Raw genomic sequence first — 17,670 nt, 5'->3', positions numbered from 1 at the left:
AGTAATATGTAACGGAGGGAGTATATGTATGTAGTAATTTTATTGCTAATTTAATCAATGTGTTTAATGATGTTTCTTTCACATTCTCTATAATTTAATAATGGTAATGTATACATATCTTATTCAACTTTTCTCTCCCTGTCTCTTCACTTTTACTCATACGAAAATTGTATAATCATTGAAAAGAATATAAATTAATTTAACCGAGTTTACTTTATACTAAACCGAGCATTGCAAGGTCCAATAAAAAGTCTAGTTAATCAGTATAAGTTAAGATGATGAAGTAATAATTTTCTTTCTTGCATTATTGATTCATATTTTATAAAAATATATCCTTTTTCACCTTTTTTGAAAAAAAAACAAAATATCAATCCTAATTTGAATATATCCGACTTGAACCTAAACCCATTCTTTAAACCAAAATTGACTATCACAAGTTTAACTATGTTTAACTTGCTTAGGTTGTAACTAATTTTGACTTGATCAAACCAAAGTCGAATATATTTGAAATTGATTTGTTTCCCAGGCCACAATAAGCTAACTACCAATAGACTTGAATTTGTCATACTTAAAAAGTCTCTTTACTCAAATATAAATCGAGTGACCCATTTGCCATCTCTAAGCTTTATTTACATGTACGTAACAATGGTTTTATGTTATTTATTTATCTATCTAAAAAATTAAACTTAAATCGATTACATAACACAAAAAAAATGAACTTAAAGTTAATCTAACTCATGCTTTAGACAATTAACTTATGTTTAAGACAATAATAAAATAAATCCAAACAAGATTTATAACTGTGAATTTCTCAAATTAACACTTGGACAACTAATAAATCTGGGACATATGTTAATATGTACTCTAGGGCCTCTAGGCATGTTGTATGTAGCCCAAATATTAATGCACATCTTAGTATTAATTTCATCCTTTTGAAAAATCCACACAATTTTGACTCATGACAGCAAAAAATTAGTTGAATAATAAATAAATAAATAAATTTTTTTTCTTTGTAAAAAAGAAGAAAAATATAATCCATATATATCCAAAAAAAAATTAATCAAATCCATATCTAAACTAACAACGTACCATTGGAAACTTCCCTCCTCAGAGTCCTCTCCATTTTGTACAAGCTCAGCCTCAAAACACACACACACAAACTCACAGAAAAACAGAGTAGAGAGAGAAAGAGGAGAGAGAAAGCAAGAAAATTCATTAAAAATGGCGAATTTTTTGAACATTTCATCTCAAGCTGTGACGCCATGGTCAAATGCCACTTCAGTGTTCTCATCCAATACCAAATTTTCTCTCTCCAATAAATATTCTCACAATTTTTCTTTTCCTCATATTTCTACTTCTGCTTCTGGTAATTTTTTTCTTCCATTTTATTTTTTTCAATGAATTATATGTATTGATTTTGATGATTTGTTTGATTTCGGTAGTTTGCGTTTTCTGATGGGATTATATTTTTTTTGTTGATCAATTGTGTATGATTTATGTGTAATTTTGGTGTTAGACTTTTTTTTTTTTTTTTTTTTTTTTTCCAAATATTCGAGTAGGTCTTTTATATAACGGGTGTACCTTAGATAGTGTAGGCCCGAATCGCATAAAAGTTCCCTTTTTGCGAAATTGACTTTATTTCATATATGATTTTAGGTGATAAAGCACTTTGCATACGATACTCCCATGTCCATTATATTACATGTTTTGCCTTTACCTGTTACATTCAATACATTGTATTTTGTAATTTTTTTTTTAAAATTTTTTTAGAAATCAGTATTAGAATTACACAGTTGAATGAAATCATTTTGATAAAAAACGTATAATACTAAAACCTTGGAATTTGGAAGCATATGGTTTTTTTTTTTTTTTTTTTTTTTTTTTCTTTTTTTTTCTAAAATGTGAATTTGACTTCTGTTTATGCTTACAAAACCAATTTATGCTAGAACACCAATTGTGAAATCGTGTTTTTGGGGGATGAGATAGCGTATACTCGTGTTGTAACAATGAGGGGTAGATTGAGTCTTATTTTGATAGTTGGAGTAGATGAAATGATAGTTGGAATATGTCAATGTGGTTGATATTGAGGTGTTTGTGGTAGTTTTGATGTTGTTGTGGTATGATGGAAGCATTTTTGTGGAATATGTTATGTTGGATGCAATTGGAATGTTGAAGAATGCTGATGCATCAACGACAAAGAGTAGGAGGTCACGATTTTATAATCGTGCTTCAGCCATTCAAGGGTCTTATAGTCAGGAGACCTGAATTTCATTATGAATGGCATAAAATGATTGAGGGTTTTATTACAACTTGTTATATAGTCGAATATAAGGTGCTCCTAAGGTTTAAAATTAGATATGTTGCAATAGAAATCCAAAGTAGCTATACAAATTTAGAGTTAGGTTTAAGTGATTCCTGTTAAACCAAACAAATGAAAATGTTAGAGTTAAATGATTCCTTACTCCCTTCTTATTTGTTTCCTTTCCATTCTGTTTCCAATATTCATACCAAACACCCCTTAGCCTCTTTTCCCCTGCCCCCTCCTCTGGGACACTTAACACTGAGAGAAAGCTGGGACGGGTTGGGGCATTGTTGCTGCAAGTGTGACTGTGTGAGGGAAAACAAAGGGCAGCCTAATTGAGTTTTTCAAATTGTCAACTTTATGAGCATTCCTTCTATTGGAATGAAGAAAATACTGGTTTGGGGGTGAGGATGCTTGCTTCTAAGTATGGACAGCTATTCATGGTGCGAGACTAGTAGCATAATGGCTTCCTTGGAACTGAAAACAGGTGCATGATGATAGGGCCAACTAGTTTTAGTTGTGTGGTGCTAAATAGAACAATCTCAATGTTACAATTCGAATAGCTTATGTGCTTATACAAATAAAATAGGAGCTGCTTTTCTTTTTCATTTTTTTTACTCTATTTGGCTTGTAACCTTTACTTCATTGATAAATATATCACTGTAACTTTAACAAATTCCAAGCTCTGGATTCATTAATAAAATTCAACTTATTTAACTGTTGTTTCGGCAGGGTGTAGATTTTCATGGATGGAAGAGAACTTTACCAGCCATAGAAACATGTATAGCAATGGAAGAAGACCAAGCCATGTTCAATTAGCCCTTCCAAGAACATCAACTGTGTCAGTTTCTTCTGTAGAAGACCTTTTTGCCTTTATATGTTCCGGTCCCCTTATAAATAAAACAGGTCTTACTGAGCAAAAGATAGCCGAGTCAATCGATAAATGGTTATTGTGTGCATCTCAACTTTGTAGAGTATTCCAACTCAATGAACTTAAACTAGATGATGCTCAGAAAATCAGGCTTTACCATTACTATATACCAGTCTTCTTATGGTGTGAAGATCAAATCTCCCAACATGCATCCAAGTTCAAAGATGGAGAAGAAGTCCCTCCTCTAGTGGTACAAATTTATAACTATCCCTCACCACCCCCCCCCCCCCCCCACCAAAACAAACCTCCCTTTCTTTTAAATTTTTTTCCCTGCATTTTACTGAATTGGATTACGTAAGCATTTCATTCACCATACTTTGTTGGTTAATTTACGCAAATAATAAAGAAGTTTATTCTAGATCATGGAAGATCCACCGTTGCATAGTGGTATGCAAGTGCACAACCCAAAAGATGGGAACAAAAAAGTTAATAATCAGTAAAGTGTAAGGGGTAAAAGGGTCATATTGGCCACTAAAATTTTCCATGCCTAAACTTTCCAAAATCAGACCTTCTAACCACAAAAGCTAATTAAAGTGTCCAAAATGTAGTTGAAATTGAATCAACTAACAGTTTGTTTGAATAGGAGAATTTGTTGGAAAGGGAGAGGGAGAATGAGGAGAGGAAGAGGAATGGGTTACTTTTCCATTGTTTGTTTAACAATCGAGTTGGGCTAAGTAATGGATGAGAATGTAATAAAAGGGATATGTTATAAGAATTGGAACAGCCTGCCACGTGATTACAGTTTGTAGTTGTATATCCTGATTTTATTTCAATCAACTACAAACACAAGTTGCTAGTTCAACTTATATTGGTCTCTTGGAAATACCGAAGTAGTCAAATGAGTGTTTCTTATCACCAATGGACATACCTGACCATGCAAGCAAAGGCATTGCATATGAATCAAATATTGTCGGCCATTTGGATCAAATTGGATGATGGTATGAACTGATGCGCAAGTATAGCAGTTAGAGACAGGATATAACAGATCATTTCCTAACTACCTGACAAAGCACTTGAGACTGTGTGCCTTTTATGTTCCTTCCAGTTCTTCTCAATTTTGGATAGATTTTTTTTAAGTAGATAATAAAGGAAATTAGATCCATTCATTTTTTTGACAAGCATAATGGAAATTAGATCCATTCTAATCTCTGCCCTTCCTTTCCTTAGCCCAACCCAATTGTCATCAAAACCATAAAAAAAAATTGGCCATCCCCTCCCCTTCCCTTGAAGCCCTTTATCTCACTAATTGCCTCACATTTTTTTCTTCTCCTCCTCTTCCCTTCCTTCTTGTATTCCTATCTAAGCTAGTTGTGACAGTCAGCTTATAGACACTTGGGCTCTTATCTGTTAGACTTAAAACTTGTGGGAGGGTGTTGGGGGGGGGGGGGGGGGATTGTCTAACTGCAAATTTGAAAATTTATTATTTAACACCTGTATTTAGTAAAATGTCATGCACTCATGCCATCTTATGCAATATTTTGAGCTTTACTATAATTGTATTATGTTGGTATTTTATTATGCTGCATTCAATTTGCCATTGATCAGCTGTATATATTCATTATGTGATACTTTTTACCTATAAATTCTATGATGTGTTGGAAGTATATTACGAATACCTTTGAAAGGCTTCCTGTTTCGATTGTCTCAAATAAGCCTTCTTTTTTTGCAGATAGGATTTAGTGCACCACAAGGTTGTGGAAAGACAACACTCGTATTCGCACTATACTATCTTTTCCAAATTACTGGCAGGTACATATTGGAAATTTAAGGAACATGACATGTACTTGTGAGAAATTGATGAGAAAGTATGACATTTTTGTTGGACTGATAACATGAAATTCTGCTAGGAAAACTGCTACAATATCCATTGATGATTTCTATTTGACAGCTGAAGAGCAGGTATTTATTCCAGTGGTTTCAGAGAGAGCTTCTGATAACAGAATTTGAGGTCTGTATCATTATTGTCTTTTTCTGACAGAATTTCATGGTAACTGTAGGGTAAACTAAGAGAAGCGAACTCAGGAAATAGTCTTCTAGAGGTTAGACCAGCCTGCTTAGCTCAATTATTTTAATTCAATAGAAAATATCAAATTTCTTGTGCACTGATGATGTCAAATGACTATTTTCAGTACCGGGGAAATGCTGGAAGCCATGATCTATCGCTTTCTGTTGAAACACTTACAGCCTTGAGCAAATTAACTGAAGAAGGTATTGCTTTACGTTTAATCACTGTCCAATTGCTAGAACATGTGCAACCTCTTGGTGGTACATTGCACACGTCTATTTTTTCACCTCCACAGTTGTCCATAATCTTGATTAAAGCCTTTTCATCTTTATATTATCTTCTCATATAATGTTTTCAAAAAAAAAAAAAAATCTTCTCATATAATAGTTGCTAATCCACTTGCTGAAATTTCTTCTTTCCGGATTTTTCTTCTTTTCCATTTGAATATTTCAGAATCATTCCATTTATAGAAACTATATATATTTCAGGTATGATGATGAAAGTTCCAAGATACAATAAAGTAAGCATAAAAAGCTTTCAATTGTCTACCTGAGATCATGTTTGAACTCTGAAGTTTGTTCAATCTGCATGCAGTCTGCTTATAATGGGAGGGGAGACAGAGCAGATCCTGAAACATGGCCAGAGGTTGAAGGGCCACTAACGGTGAGAAGTTCTTTATATGGTTCTTTGATGAGTTTTTGTTCCCCAAACATATTGCTTCAAATTCCACTATCGTGTTCTTTTATTCAATTAGATTCATTATGTATCATCTAGTTTATCTTATCCTTGTCTCTATACAGGCTATGACCATGTTAGCATAATTTGATATTTCTTTTTATCACCTCAATTTAAGGCACACTGGTAAACCTATTTTTTGGTCACTGACTGAAGCACATCTTTTTGTGCTTCAATTGTGTTGACTTGTATTTAGTTTGTTATTTCCTTTATTTACAGGATAAGGCAATCTTTCTCAGTAACAATCAAAATGGGTGCCTTTTACTATTAGTACTGTGGAGAAGTCATTGTTTTCTGCTTCCTTGGATTTTTTTTAAGCAGAAAGTGTGAGAGATACAATTCTAACTCATAACCAAATTAAAGGCTACTTATTATTACCTTTATTCACATGAACCGTGATCATTCTCTTCCATAAAGCCAGACTTCTTATGAATGATGAACTAACATCATATTTTATCTGCAATTCTGCATAGGTAGTTCAGTGCTTCAGTCTATTTTCCTTTGAGGCTTTATTATTCTATTTACTGGATGTACAATTTCAAACCCCAAATTCTTGTCTACATTCTGCGAAATGCCATCTGCATTAATTTTCGCTATTTTGAGATTGATATCAGATCACATCATGAACCTAAGATTCAATACATTTCCCTTACCTTCAAAACCTGTATCTTCTGGCATGATCTTCTCCATGAGAGCGCTTTGGGAAGCTACAGATTTCTGGATTACAATGGCAGTTCTTTGCATTGTTTATAGTGTTATTATGGGTCTTACTAGAGATACTTTAACAGCCCCTGCCAAGTTCCAATATCATTTGTTATTCTGTCTTATGAGGTTTCTTACCTTCTTCCCCCTTTACTTCCTTGGGCTGTTTAGAAGCTTCTACCCAATTGCTATGTGCATTGATAGAGGGTGGTGTTTAATAAAAAGTAGATTGCGGCAGAAATTGTAAGATTTAACTAGTCCAATATGCTAAAAGGAGCGGTATGTCAAAGAGTAAATTTGCTTTTGAAATTCTAACCACTTGATTATCCTTTATACTACTAATTATTATCTTATGCAATTATGTTATGTGTAATAATACAGAGTATGTATTCAATTCCTTAAATCTCATGTTACATTCAAATGTGAAATCACTTTTTTGGAACTATTGATTTACTGAACACTTCTACACAATCTGCTCTCTTATTTGCTTGTGAAACCTGCTAATTTAATCTGGTATCTGCTAAGTTGGAGTGCTATCTCCTACAGAGTAATTGGGAGCTAGGTCAATCAGTTTCAGAAAATATGTTGGCAATCTGTGATTTCGTAATCTATCTGCTGTATTGAAATGGATGATAGATTACACTGTTGATTTTTAATTGCCAGTTTCAGAATATTTGTCTTATATATGACTTCTTTGCTTTAGAGTACATTTTTAGATCTGACTGATGAGAGACTTCTACATAATCCTCTTTGTAATTGTCTGTGTTTTTGCTTTACTTATGTGTGTTACTGTGCCATTTGTAGGCTATTCTCTTTGAAGGCTGGATGCTGGGTTTCAAACCCCTTCCAGATGAAGTGGTGAAAGATATTGATCCACAGGTACACACTCTTGCAACTCAACAATATGACCACCCCCCAGCCTGCATATGCGCTCATTTTAATTTATACTTTGTGTTAATTCCTGTCTATACAGCTTGAAATAGTAAATAAAAATCTGCGAGCTTATTATGATGCATGGGACAAGTATATAAAGGCATGGGTAGTAATCAAGATCAAAGACCCAAGCTGTGTCTATCAGTGGAGACTTCAGGTTTTTGTTTCCTCATTTTTTACGCACTGTCACATTCTTTTTTATAAGTACAATTCAAAAAAAAGGTTGTGTCTTTACAGGCAGAGCATGCCATGAGGGCAGATGGAAAATCAGGGATGTCAGACGAGGAGGTGAACATTTTATATCTCAGTGAAATTTTTAGGAGGATGATATTTCTACCTAGGCAATTTTAGTTGAGGCAATATTGTCCTATTGACTAAATTTGCCATGGCAGCTGCAAATAATCACTGATATTTTTCTTCCTGCTTCCTGGGGTGGGGGTCTCCTGCAAGCTGTCCGTTCTTAAGCTGATATTCCTTCATGTGGGTGAATTCTGCAGGTTTTGGACTTCGTTTCTCGTTACTTGCCTGCGTACAAAGCTTATCTACCTACTCTTTACGCAGAAGGGCCAAATGGATCAGATCCAAATCATACCCTTGTTGTTGAGATAGATGAAGGGAGGAACCCTATTCTCATCGGTTGATCGTAAGGAGTTTATTATTAGAGGTTGGTTTGTTCATATTTCATGTAGTTCTATTACTTTCTACTATCTTGTAACATTACTGTACATTAAATCTTCAATTGAAATGCACATTCTTTCATTACTCTTGAAAAACCCCTTGGGAGATGATTGATTGGTCAAGTTTAAAGAAAATACGATTAAACTTCAAGTTCTGCTACGAGACATGGACGTCTATGGCTTTGTTTGGCTTGGCCCTATTTAATTTGCATTGAAATTGATCTTTTACAGAAGATTATATTTCCTTATTTGGAAAATGAAAGCGAGGTGATGGAAGAGGAGGACAGTAAACCACATAGGTGATTAGGAAAATGCTGTATTCCTTTCTTAAACTAGGAACATAATTTCGCGTTTTTATAAACTATTGTCAACCTAAAAAAAATACAGCATAAAGGAACTTGATAATCACATTAAAGCCAAAGTTCATTATTTATAATATGTATACTTGAACTAGAAGACATCAGAGCTAGTAACTCTGTCATACAGCAGATTTTTTTTTTTTTACACCCTGCACACTGTAAGAACATGGAATGAAATAAAGGGTAAGCAAATAAGCAGAGATATAATCAGTATTTTAGGATTCTTTTTTACACAAATCATACTTTCATTAAAAAGAAATTAGGAGTAATTAATCCCTTTTATCCTCATTTTTATCATCAGAGTCGCAGCAGCAGCAGAAAACCTTCAGACAGCACTCACATGCCTCGTAACAGCAGAAGCAGCAGCACAGAGTAAATAAGCTGCAATCCCAACATAAATTTCAGGCATTAGTGAATAATAACGAACCTTCCATATAAAAAAAATTCTAAACAACGCGACTTAATTAGTAACATAGAGGACAGTACTCATGTAATTGAATATTGTTAAGACCAAAATCTGATCAAAATACATAACAAATAACACCATATTGTATAACACATAGTCATACATCATTCATTATACTTCATGAAAGGAGATTAGAAGGAAAGAAGTGACAAACCAAGCGTAGATCCATCCTTTATCATGGTGGCGCTGCTTGATGTGTTCAGAATAAGTCTGTGCCGGTCTGCTGTCCATTACTGTTTCTTGGTAAATATCGACCTAGTGAATCTACACCCACAAAAATGGCTTAGCAAATCTGATGAAAAACTGATTAATATTTGTTTGGCCTCAAATTTCAACGAGTAGGCAAGGAGAACATACGTTATCTATGTCCTTTTATACTGATTTCATGTCAATATTTAATCAATATAGTCTTTTGGTATATCCCATGTTAATTCTTATACCTTTTGTTGATTTCTTCTGTTAATTAAAGATGATGATTAAATATAGATCCATCCTTTTCTCATTATCTGTCACAGATTCCTCTTAGCTGGGAGATTCCTTGGACTAAGTCTAACAACATTTGAATACTTAGTACTTAACTGTATGTTAGCTACATTGTAATTGACTGATTGCACACTTGATGATGCACAATTACTTAGCTTTGCAAGATACGTGCTTACGTGTTACATGCAAGGTCTAGGTATACCCGATACAAGATGGAGGTTCCGTTACATGCATAATACTCGTAGCCTCGTAGGGAATTTCAATTGCGCATATATACATCGTCGTAGGAATAGGGTTCAAAATTTCCCAACCCTTTCTCGTACTGATATAGCTCTCTATCTTTTTACCAACAAGAGTTGGTTCAAGTGGTAAGCAACTTGATGTCGCTTAAGGGAAGTTTCGGGTTCGAGCCTCGCCATATGCAGAAACTCTTGTTGGGAGACTCACCTAGCATAAGCCAGGTGTGCTACCCGAATCGGATCCGGATGTAGTCGGAGCTAAGCTCCGGTGAACCGGGTGGACATCCTAAAAAAAAAAGAAAAAATCATGCAAACAATAATGGTTGTCGAGGTCAAGAGTCTAAAGAAATCAAACTCCATTATTTCTGACATTAACAAACATTAGTAACAAATAAAAATAATAGAGAAGTTGATTACATTACACCCTTGACCAAAGCAGCAGTTATTGTTTCTGACATGATAAACACTAGGAAAAAAAATCCAATTAGTACTAAGGTGTATTTAGTAGAGATTTACCTTAATATGGCTTAAATCATGCATTTAATAAGTTATTAGATATATTCAACTAAATGAAAATTGGGTGAATATAATTTTAAAAATTAGATATATTCAAATAAATGAAAATTGGGTGAATATAATATACTGTAATTTAATAGGCTAAGGGCCTGAACGGAACTGAATTGAGCTGAGCTGAGTTGAACTGAACTAAGTTGAAATGAATATTTTATGAGAGAAGGAAATTAGGAGTTGAAGTGAAGTGAACTGAACTGATTGGAGCTGAACTGAAATTAAGCTGATGGGAACAGACCCTAACTCCATTAATTTTGGTGAACAAGGGACAAGTGTCGGCTGTTTAGAATATCACATTTTTCATGTCAAATCCATGACCAATAATTAATTACGGAGTAAGAAAGAACAATAGGTGCTCCATCAGACGCCTTCCCTTTCACCTTTGTCATCATTCATCAGTCCTCATCACCATAATTAACAAATTCAAACGTGAAATATTGACATTTCTTCATGAATTGCCAAATGATCGAAGACAATAATTCATACTGTAACTATTGATTGAATTATTGTAAAGATTAGGGCCAGTAGGATATATCAACCTCAATTAGCGGTATGATATGGTGTATTTAATATGAGTAATAACGAACATATAAAAAAAAATAAATAAATAAATTTACCCGTAGTATGTGAGAATTTGACAGAAAACAATAACAATGCACTTTGTAAAGTGGAAGATAGCTTAGGTGGTTAGAGTTCTAATTTTCTTCCCGATTTTAAGAGATTTTTAAATCGATTTTCGTTATCCGTCACTATAACTTTCTGAACCCCAACAAAAAAAAAACTTTATCAAACTTTGTAACGATATTTAGATATATAATGATTAGAAAGTAACTCCGATTAATCTATACTACAAGAGGTCAAGAGTAACTAATAACTAGAAGGTAACTCCGATTAATCTATATTCTATACTACTACGAGTAACTAATTAATACTCTCTCTGTCTTTTTATTTTTGTCTCATTACTTTGAAACTTTGACCATAATTTACTATTAATTTATAAAATATAATATAGTCATGAGTGGTCTTATTAGATTCGTTTCATTGTATATTTTATTAATATCATGTTTTTATAATTTTTATGTACATAAAAATAGAGATATAGACGTTTTAAGATGAGTTAAAGAGACCAAGCACAGTCAAATGGGGCAAAAAAAATAGGGATAGAGGGAGTAACAATAATGTACTCCTTGTTTTTTGTTTGTCACATGTAGAATGCAAGTCGTGACACCGTCTTACATAGAGCTTAAATTAAGGTCGTGTTCTTGTCCATCCAGCTTTTCAAGTGCAGATATACTCTCAAGTTCCTCTTTTGCGTGCATCCAGTATGTTAGAAAATTAAGTTTAGTTTTAAATGTGAAATAACTAAAATATATAATAGTATAATACTAACAGTCTTTCATTTATAATTAAGCACATAAAAGACATGCAGCTTACATTATTTGTAAATATTTTTATGTGTTTTTTTTCTCATCCATTTAATTTAATTTGCATCCTTTATCATTTTTGCTTGATAGTACTTCCTCCGTTTTTAATAGTTGCAACACACACTTTATCACGGTATTTAAGATATGTGGGGTTTACATGATATAATACACTTTAAAATAGGATGAGTGGTTTTTAGGAGTGTAATTTAGTGGGCTATGTGCTTTAAATAAGAGAAATAGTATAGTTTTTCCCTAACATAATTTTCCATTTATGGTGTGTTGCAAGTATTGTGACATTTTCATTTTAGGGAAGTGTTGCAAGTATTAAAAAACGGAGGAAGTATTTGCTACCTTACTACTCCATTTTTTTTATAAATACTTAAGAGCTTTGCACTTTAATTTACTTAATCTCTTTTTACAAGAATTTAGCACTTAAATCTCAATATTCCTATTTGTAAAGACAACACTATTACACTTTATAAAACTTACCCCTTACAAAAGTTTTTTAAGATCATGTGCTCAAACAATAATATGAAGATCATCGATTATTTTATGTGGCATGTTTCAATTTAATGCGATAGGTGCATAAACTCTCTTAGTTCAGTTTAAAAAATATATTATACGTAGATTATAGATCGGGAAACTTACATATATACACATAAACGAATCAAAAGATAGCATAGTCCACATGGACAACGGTCCAACCAATAATTATTGTCGTGTCACCAAGTAAAGTTTGGTCTGGTTAGAAAGTTTACATCTCACAACCAAGAGTTTATGGTATCAAATCCACTAAGACACTTTGAAGTGAGAATTCCGGAATTCCCTTACCCTTCCCCCTCCCCACTCCCAAAACACTAGCCCGCTACCCTGGAGGACATGTGAAAGGTTCCGGCTTGATAGAGCGCGCCTTTCTCCTTACCAACCCATAAAAAGGAAAAATTGATATTAATAATCTCAACTTTGCTCCATTTTCTTTTAATAATCCTCAACTTAGGATTATTCTGAAATAATCCCAACTTTAAGGGTGCTTACTTTTTTCAATTCCAATGACCGGTTACCTGTTGAAAATGTTAAATTTTTTTTATTATTAAATGCCACATGCCAAGAGCTAATTAGTCAAAAATATTAAAAAAATCAGGAAACCTAGCAGAGTAGCAGTCCAGCGTATCTCCCCCTTCCCTGACCACCCCAACCCCACCGCCAACCGGAACCCCACCCATCCCAATCGCCTTCCCACACTAGAAAACCCTCCCCCTCCTCTCGTCGGCCAGCCGCTGATCAACTACCTTTAAAATATTTATTTATATACAAGTTTAATTAAGGAAAATTTGCTTTTAATAATCCCAACTTTAACCCATTTCTTTTTAATAATCCCAACTTTGGATTATTATTGAATAATCCCAACTTTATGGGGTATTTGCTTTCATTGGTCCCAAACGGTCATCAACCTAATATAACAGGTTACATAAGACACGTGACAACACATGATTGGTTGAAATAAATAAAATGTAAATTAAAAAAATAATATAAAATAAAAAAAAAATCCCCAGCCATAGCCACCTCCTGCCAAACCCCATCACTACCTTCGACAGCCCTATTTCATGCCTTAACTCGAAATAACCGCCCTCCCCAACCCAGCCACCACCAGAAATGGCTCCCCTCCCAAGTTGTGCCCCCAAATTGCCCTATTCCGTAACCTTAACCCTCCCTGAAGGCTGAAACAACCTCCTCTATGCTCCCAGTGCGAATCACCCTACACCCCCGAAAACACTATACTTCACCTGAAAAACCATTTCCTCCATCCTGAAAAACCACTTATTCGACCCCCAAAACCACCCCATTGTACATATTGAAGGATTTATGTCTTCGTCACGTGCAATTACTAGATATATAAATGGATCAAATTATGGAGATAATTAAGTTCGTTCATTTGGGTCATCGTTATATCATAGCTAGAAGTATTAACGATCTTTGGGCTAGTAAAATAGGCCAAAGCCTAATTGGACGGATCTTATAAGGTCACACAAAGGGCCTAGATCGAGCACGAGAGAACGAGGCCCATGATGGGCCTCATCCCCTAGTATGACTGGCCATATGGAGGAATAAGGAGGGTTTTGGGCTTCGTGACTTAGTCTAGTTATAATAGGATTATAAATATACTAAGTGTCTAGGGTTTTCAGTAGAACAATTCAGTGATCAGTTTGATCAAACCCTAATTAGTAAACACGAAACCAAACCCCTCTCATACTCCTCTCTCTCACGGCTCTCTCCCCTCCTCGGCGCCGATTGTGGTGGTTCGTGGTGGTCGGTTCAGTCCATTAAAGGTGGTGATCGCGGTTTTCCTCTTTCACTTGACCAATCTAGTATTGGTGGACGGCTCATTCGAAGCTCGTGGACTAAGTAGAGGAGCAACGCTTGGGGATCTATTCTCTCCCTGATTTGCCTGTCGAATAGCTACGTGGAATTCACGCTTCAAAGGTATGATTATGTGTCTTGTGTGTTATGCATGCGATCTTGAGATTAGGTGATTTATAAATATGATTCATGTTTTCCGCTTTATAGTACCTATAAACTCCTACACATACAACAACTTCCAGGGAAGGGAAAAGAGTTATCGACGATTAGGGGAGGAGGGAGATAGGTTGGATGATGTTGTAGTGGGTCACCAAAGGTGGTTGCGTGATGGAGGGAGTTGCTGGTTAGGTTCAAAGGAGGAGAGAGAAAAGGTTAGAGGAAGGGAGGAGAGAGAGAAAAATTAAACAAATTAGATGGTGTCATGTGGCAATTTTAACTTAAAAAAATAAGTTAACCTGTTTATCAGGTCACCGGTCATTTGGGTCCAAGAAAGCAAACACCCCTTAAAGTTGAATTTTATTAAAAATAATTTTTCCTTTAATTAATTCAGTTCAAATATTGTCTAGTAAAAAACACACTTTAAATATCATAACATCGCATTCTACAAACTACAATAAACTAAATGCATGTTACTCACACGCTAACACATAACTCACATACGCCTTAAAACTTGTAACACACCGTGCTCGAGATCGACACGCGCCGATCAAACCACCCATCCGGAAGCAAACCGCGTATGATATCCCCAATAAAACGTCGGTAGTCCACTGATTATTAATCTTAAGCAATCCCAAATCAAATTTAAGTAATCTTCACACTCTGTTTTCCTCCTTTCACAGCTCACACTCTCCCCTGCTTTCCTTCTTCTTCACTCACTCTATTTATACCCCATAAATATCTCTCCTCTCTTCATCCCTTCAAGATCTGTCGGTGCTCCATTCTCCTGGTAATCCTCTCTTTCTCTCTCTTCCCCCATAAATCTAGCCCTTTTCTTGATTTTCCCATTTAAATTGATCCTACATTTCTCCCGCAAATTTCATTGATTTCCGGGTTTATTCTTGTTTCAGATCAAAATCCCAGAAAAATTTACAAATGGGTTCCGCGGAAATGGATTCAATTTCAAACCCAATTGAGGTAATTTCTGATAAATCGAGCAATGGTACGAATAATGGAACCCTAATTCCGTTCAAGATCTTTGTTGGGTATGATCCAAAAGAAGATATTGCATATGAAGTTTGTAAGCATTCAGTTCTTAAGCGTTCTTCAATTCCTGTTGAAGTTCATCCGATTAAACAATCTGAGTTAAGGGAAATGGGGATTTATTGGAGAGAAAGGGGGAAATTAGAAAGTACTGAATTTTCATTTAGCAGATTTTTAACCCCTCATTTGGCTAATTTTGAAGGTTGGGCTATGTTTGTTGATTGTGATTTTCTATATCTTGCTGATATTAAGGAATTAGTTGATTTGATTGATGAAAAGTATGCAATTATGTGTGTTCAACATGATTATGCACCTAAAGAAACTACTAAAATGGATGGTGCTGTTCAAACTGTTTATCCTAGGAAGAATTGGTCATCTATGGTGTTGTATAATTGTGCACACCCAAAAAATAAGGTGTTAACCCCGGAAATTGTTAATACTCAAACCGGGGCATTCCTTCATAGGTTTCAATGGTTAGAGGATCATGAGATTGGGGATGTTCCATTTGTGTGGAATTTCCTTGTTGGTCATAACCAAGTCGTCGAGGGTAAACCCGAGACTAACCCTAAGGCGATACATTACACTCTCGGTGGCCCTTGGTTCGAGGCGTGGAAGGATTGTGAGTTTGGTGATTTGTGGTTGAAGGAATTGGAGGAGTATGAGAAGGAAAAGGTAGCAGAGAAGGTTGCTGCTTGAGTAGTAGGCTCAGATTTTTAGATTCTTTTGTTCAGCATTGTTTTGTAAGGTACTTACTATTACCTGTTTCGTTGAGTATTCTTATTTGTTGATTGTAATTTTTCGACTATTGGTGGTTATGCAGAGCTACAGATGTTAATTCTTGGTAGTTATTTAGAGATTTAGAGCATGTTTTTAATGATGTAATGTTCTTCACTATTCTTATTGTGAAGATGGCAATGTAATACCATGTATTCAGAATTTCTGATATTAGTTTAGCAATAAAGCTTCTATAAATTTTGTTTGTTTGATTTGCTATTAGTAGTATGATTCTAACTCCCTTTATTTTATGTTGATGGATCTTTGGTGTTAATGTCTTGGATGCAAGTATGTCTATGCTTTCGTTCTATTTCTCGGTGTTGGTTATGATTCCCTTGTGATATGGTAATTACACTTCATTGATGGTTACTGAAGTTATGGACTACATCCTTCTATCTTGTTAATTTGCATAATCATTCATTGGCCCAATTTGGTTGGTAACTCATTAGTTATAGAAATAGTTGTACGGAGTATATTTTAATGAAAGTGTACAAGGACTCTTGGTCTCTCTTCTTCCTGATGACTTTTCTTGGTATACACTTTAGATATCTCTAAAGTACACATGGGTGTGGCTCCGCTTCTGTGTACAGTGCGATCCGGTGCTCAGAGTTATGAGTAGAGGGATGCAGGAGTTTCGAGGTCGGGTGCCTGTGGGAGGAGGTTATCCTATCTCGCTCCTCACACCTTCATATCTTGTGCACACTGCACAGGTGACAGGACACCTCCGTGCACAGGAGAGGATCCTCTCCCATTAAACTAAATGAAGAGACAGCTGCATACTTAATCCGTTTTTAAGTCTGATTGTGATGCTTCCAATATGTTCGGAGTTGAAGCAGGAAATTGATTATGATGCTTTAACTGATTAAAGTTACAAGAATGATGACTATATGAGTTCTCCAGTAACTATTCTCATCAATGTGCCTTTTGGGTACATTTTCTAAATCCTATTCTGAAGTGTTCTGTCTCCTATTTCACCAAAGTATAAAGGTGAAGTATTTGCTGTGTAGAGTAATTTTCTGCAAAAGACATGCAGCTCTGTCAGAGTACAAGACTTAAAATTATCTACATGGAAGTAGCAATCAACTTGTGTCCTTCACACAGTGTTGACGTTGTTGAGAATGTGGGATAGTTCAAGTGGTTAGAGCTTTCCTCCCAATTCTCGTCACTCATCTTGTGAGTTGGGGATTTCCATACACCAAAAAAATAAAAAATAAATACTGTAAAAATAAAAAGCAGTGTTGACGTAATTTTATTTTATTCATTGCAGACTTCTAAAACTTGCATTTCACACACATGACCAGTATCAGGTTCTTTTAACACACAGCAAACGACATTAGTATTTATGTTACCTCTGTTTGAATTTTAATTTTTATGTTGATAATGTAATTTGAATTAGTTAAGTGATCACCGGATTGATTGTAGTGGTAGATCTCACTCTTTTTTGACGCAAAAGAGGAATACTTGTATTACAAGTGAACTAACTCCTTGGGCAAAAGATAGTTATAGCAGTTC

At 35.0% G+C, this 17,670-nt stretch overlaps 1 protein-coding gene and 1 pseudogene across 2 annotated transcripts; both read left to right on the top strand.

The window, feature by feature from the left end:
• The first annotated feature begins 1,087 nt into the window (after window positions 1–1,087).
• Window positions 1,088–8,367, top strand: LOC145589732 (D-glycerate 3-kinase, chloroplastic-like). Its single transcript, XM_081646411.1, has 12 exons — window positions 1,088–1,366; window positions 3,035–3,423; window positions 4,903–4,982; window positions 5,081–5,132; window positions 5,231–5,272; window positions 5,363–5,441; window positions 5,727–5,758; window positions 5,833–5,901; window positions 7,480–7,554; window positions 7,649–7,765; window positions 7,846–7,896; window positions 8,106–8,367. Exons 1-12 carry the CDS (start codon window positions 1,222–1,224, stop codon window positions 8,247–8,249), a joined length of 1,275 nt encoding a protein of 424 aa, XP_081502537.1. The 5' UTR covers window positions 1,088–1,221; the 3' UTR covers window positions 8,250–8,367.
• Window positions 8,368–14,974: 6,607 nt separating this feature from the next.
• Window positions 14,975–16,370, top strand: LOC145587995 (protein CDI pseudogene; annotated as a pseudogene). The gene is made up of 2 exons (XR_014101513.1): window positions 14,975–15,130; window positions 15,252–16,370. The product of XR_014101513.1 is annotated as a protein CDI pseudogene (transcript).
• Window positions 16,371–17,670: the final 1,300 nt, after the last annotated feature.

The sequence above is a fragment of the Chenopodium album genome, chromosome 17 (assembly GCF_948465745.1).
Source record: "Chenopodium album chromosome 17, dcCheAlbu1.1, whole genome shotgun sequence".
Lineage (NCBI taxonomy): Eukaryota > Viridiplantae > Streptophyta > Magnoliopsida > Caryophyllales > Amaranthaceae > Chenopodium > Chenopodium album.
The sequence above is the reverse complement of the archived record's forward strand: the minus strand, read 5'-3'. Positions and strand labels throughout refer to the sequence as shown.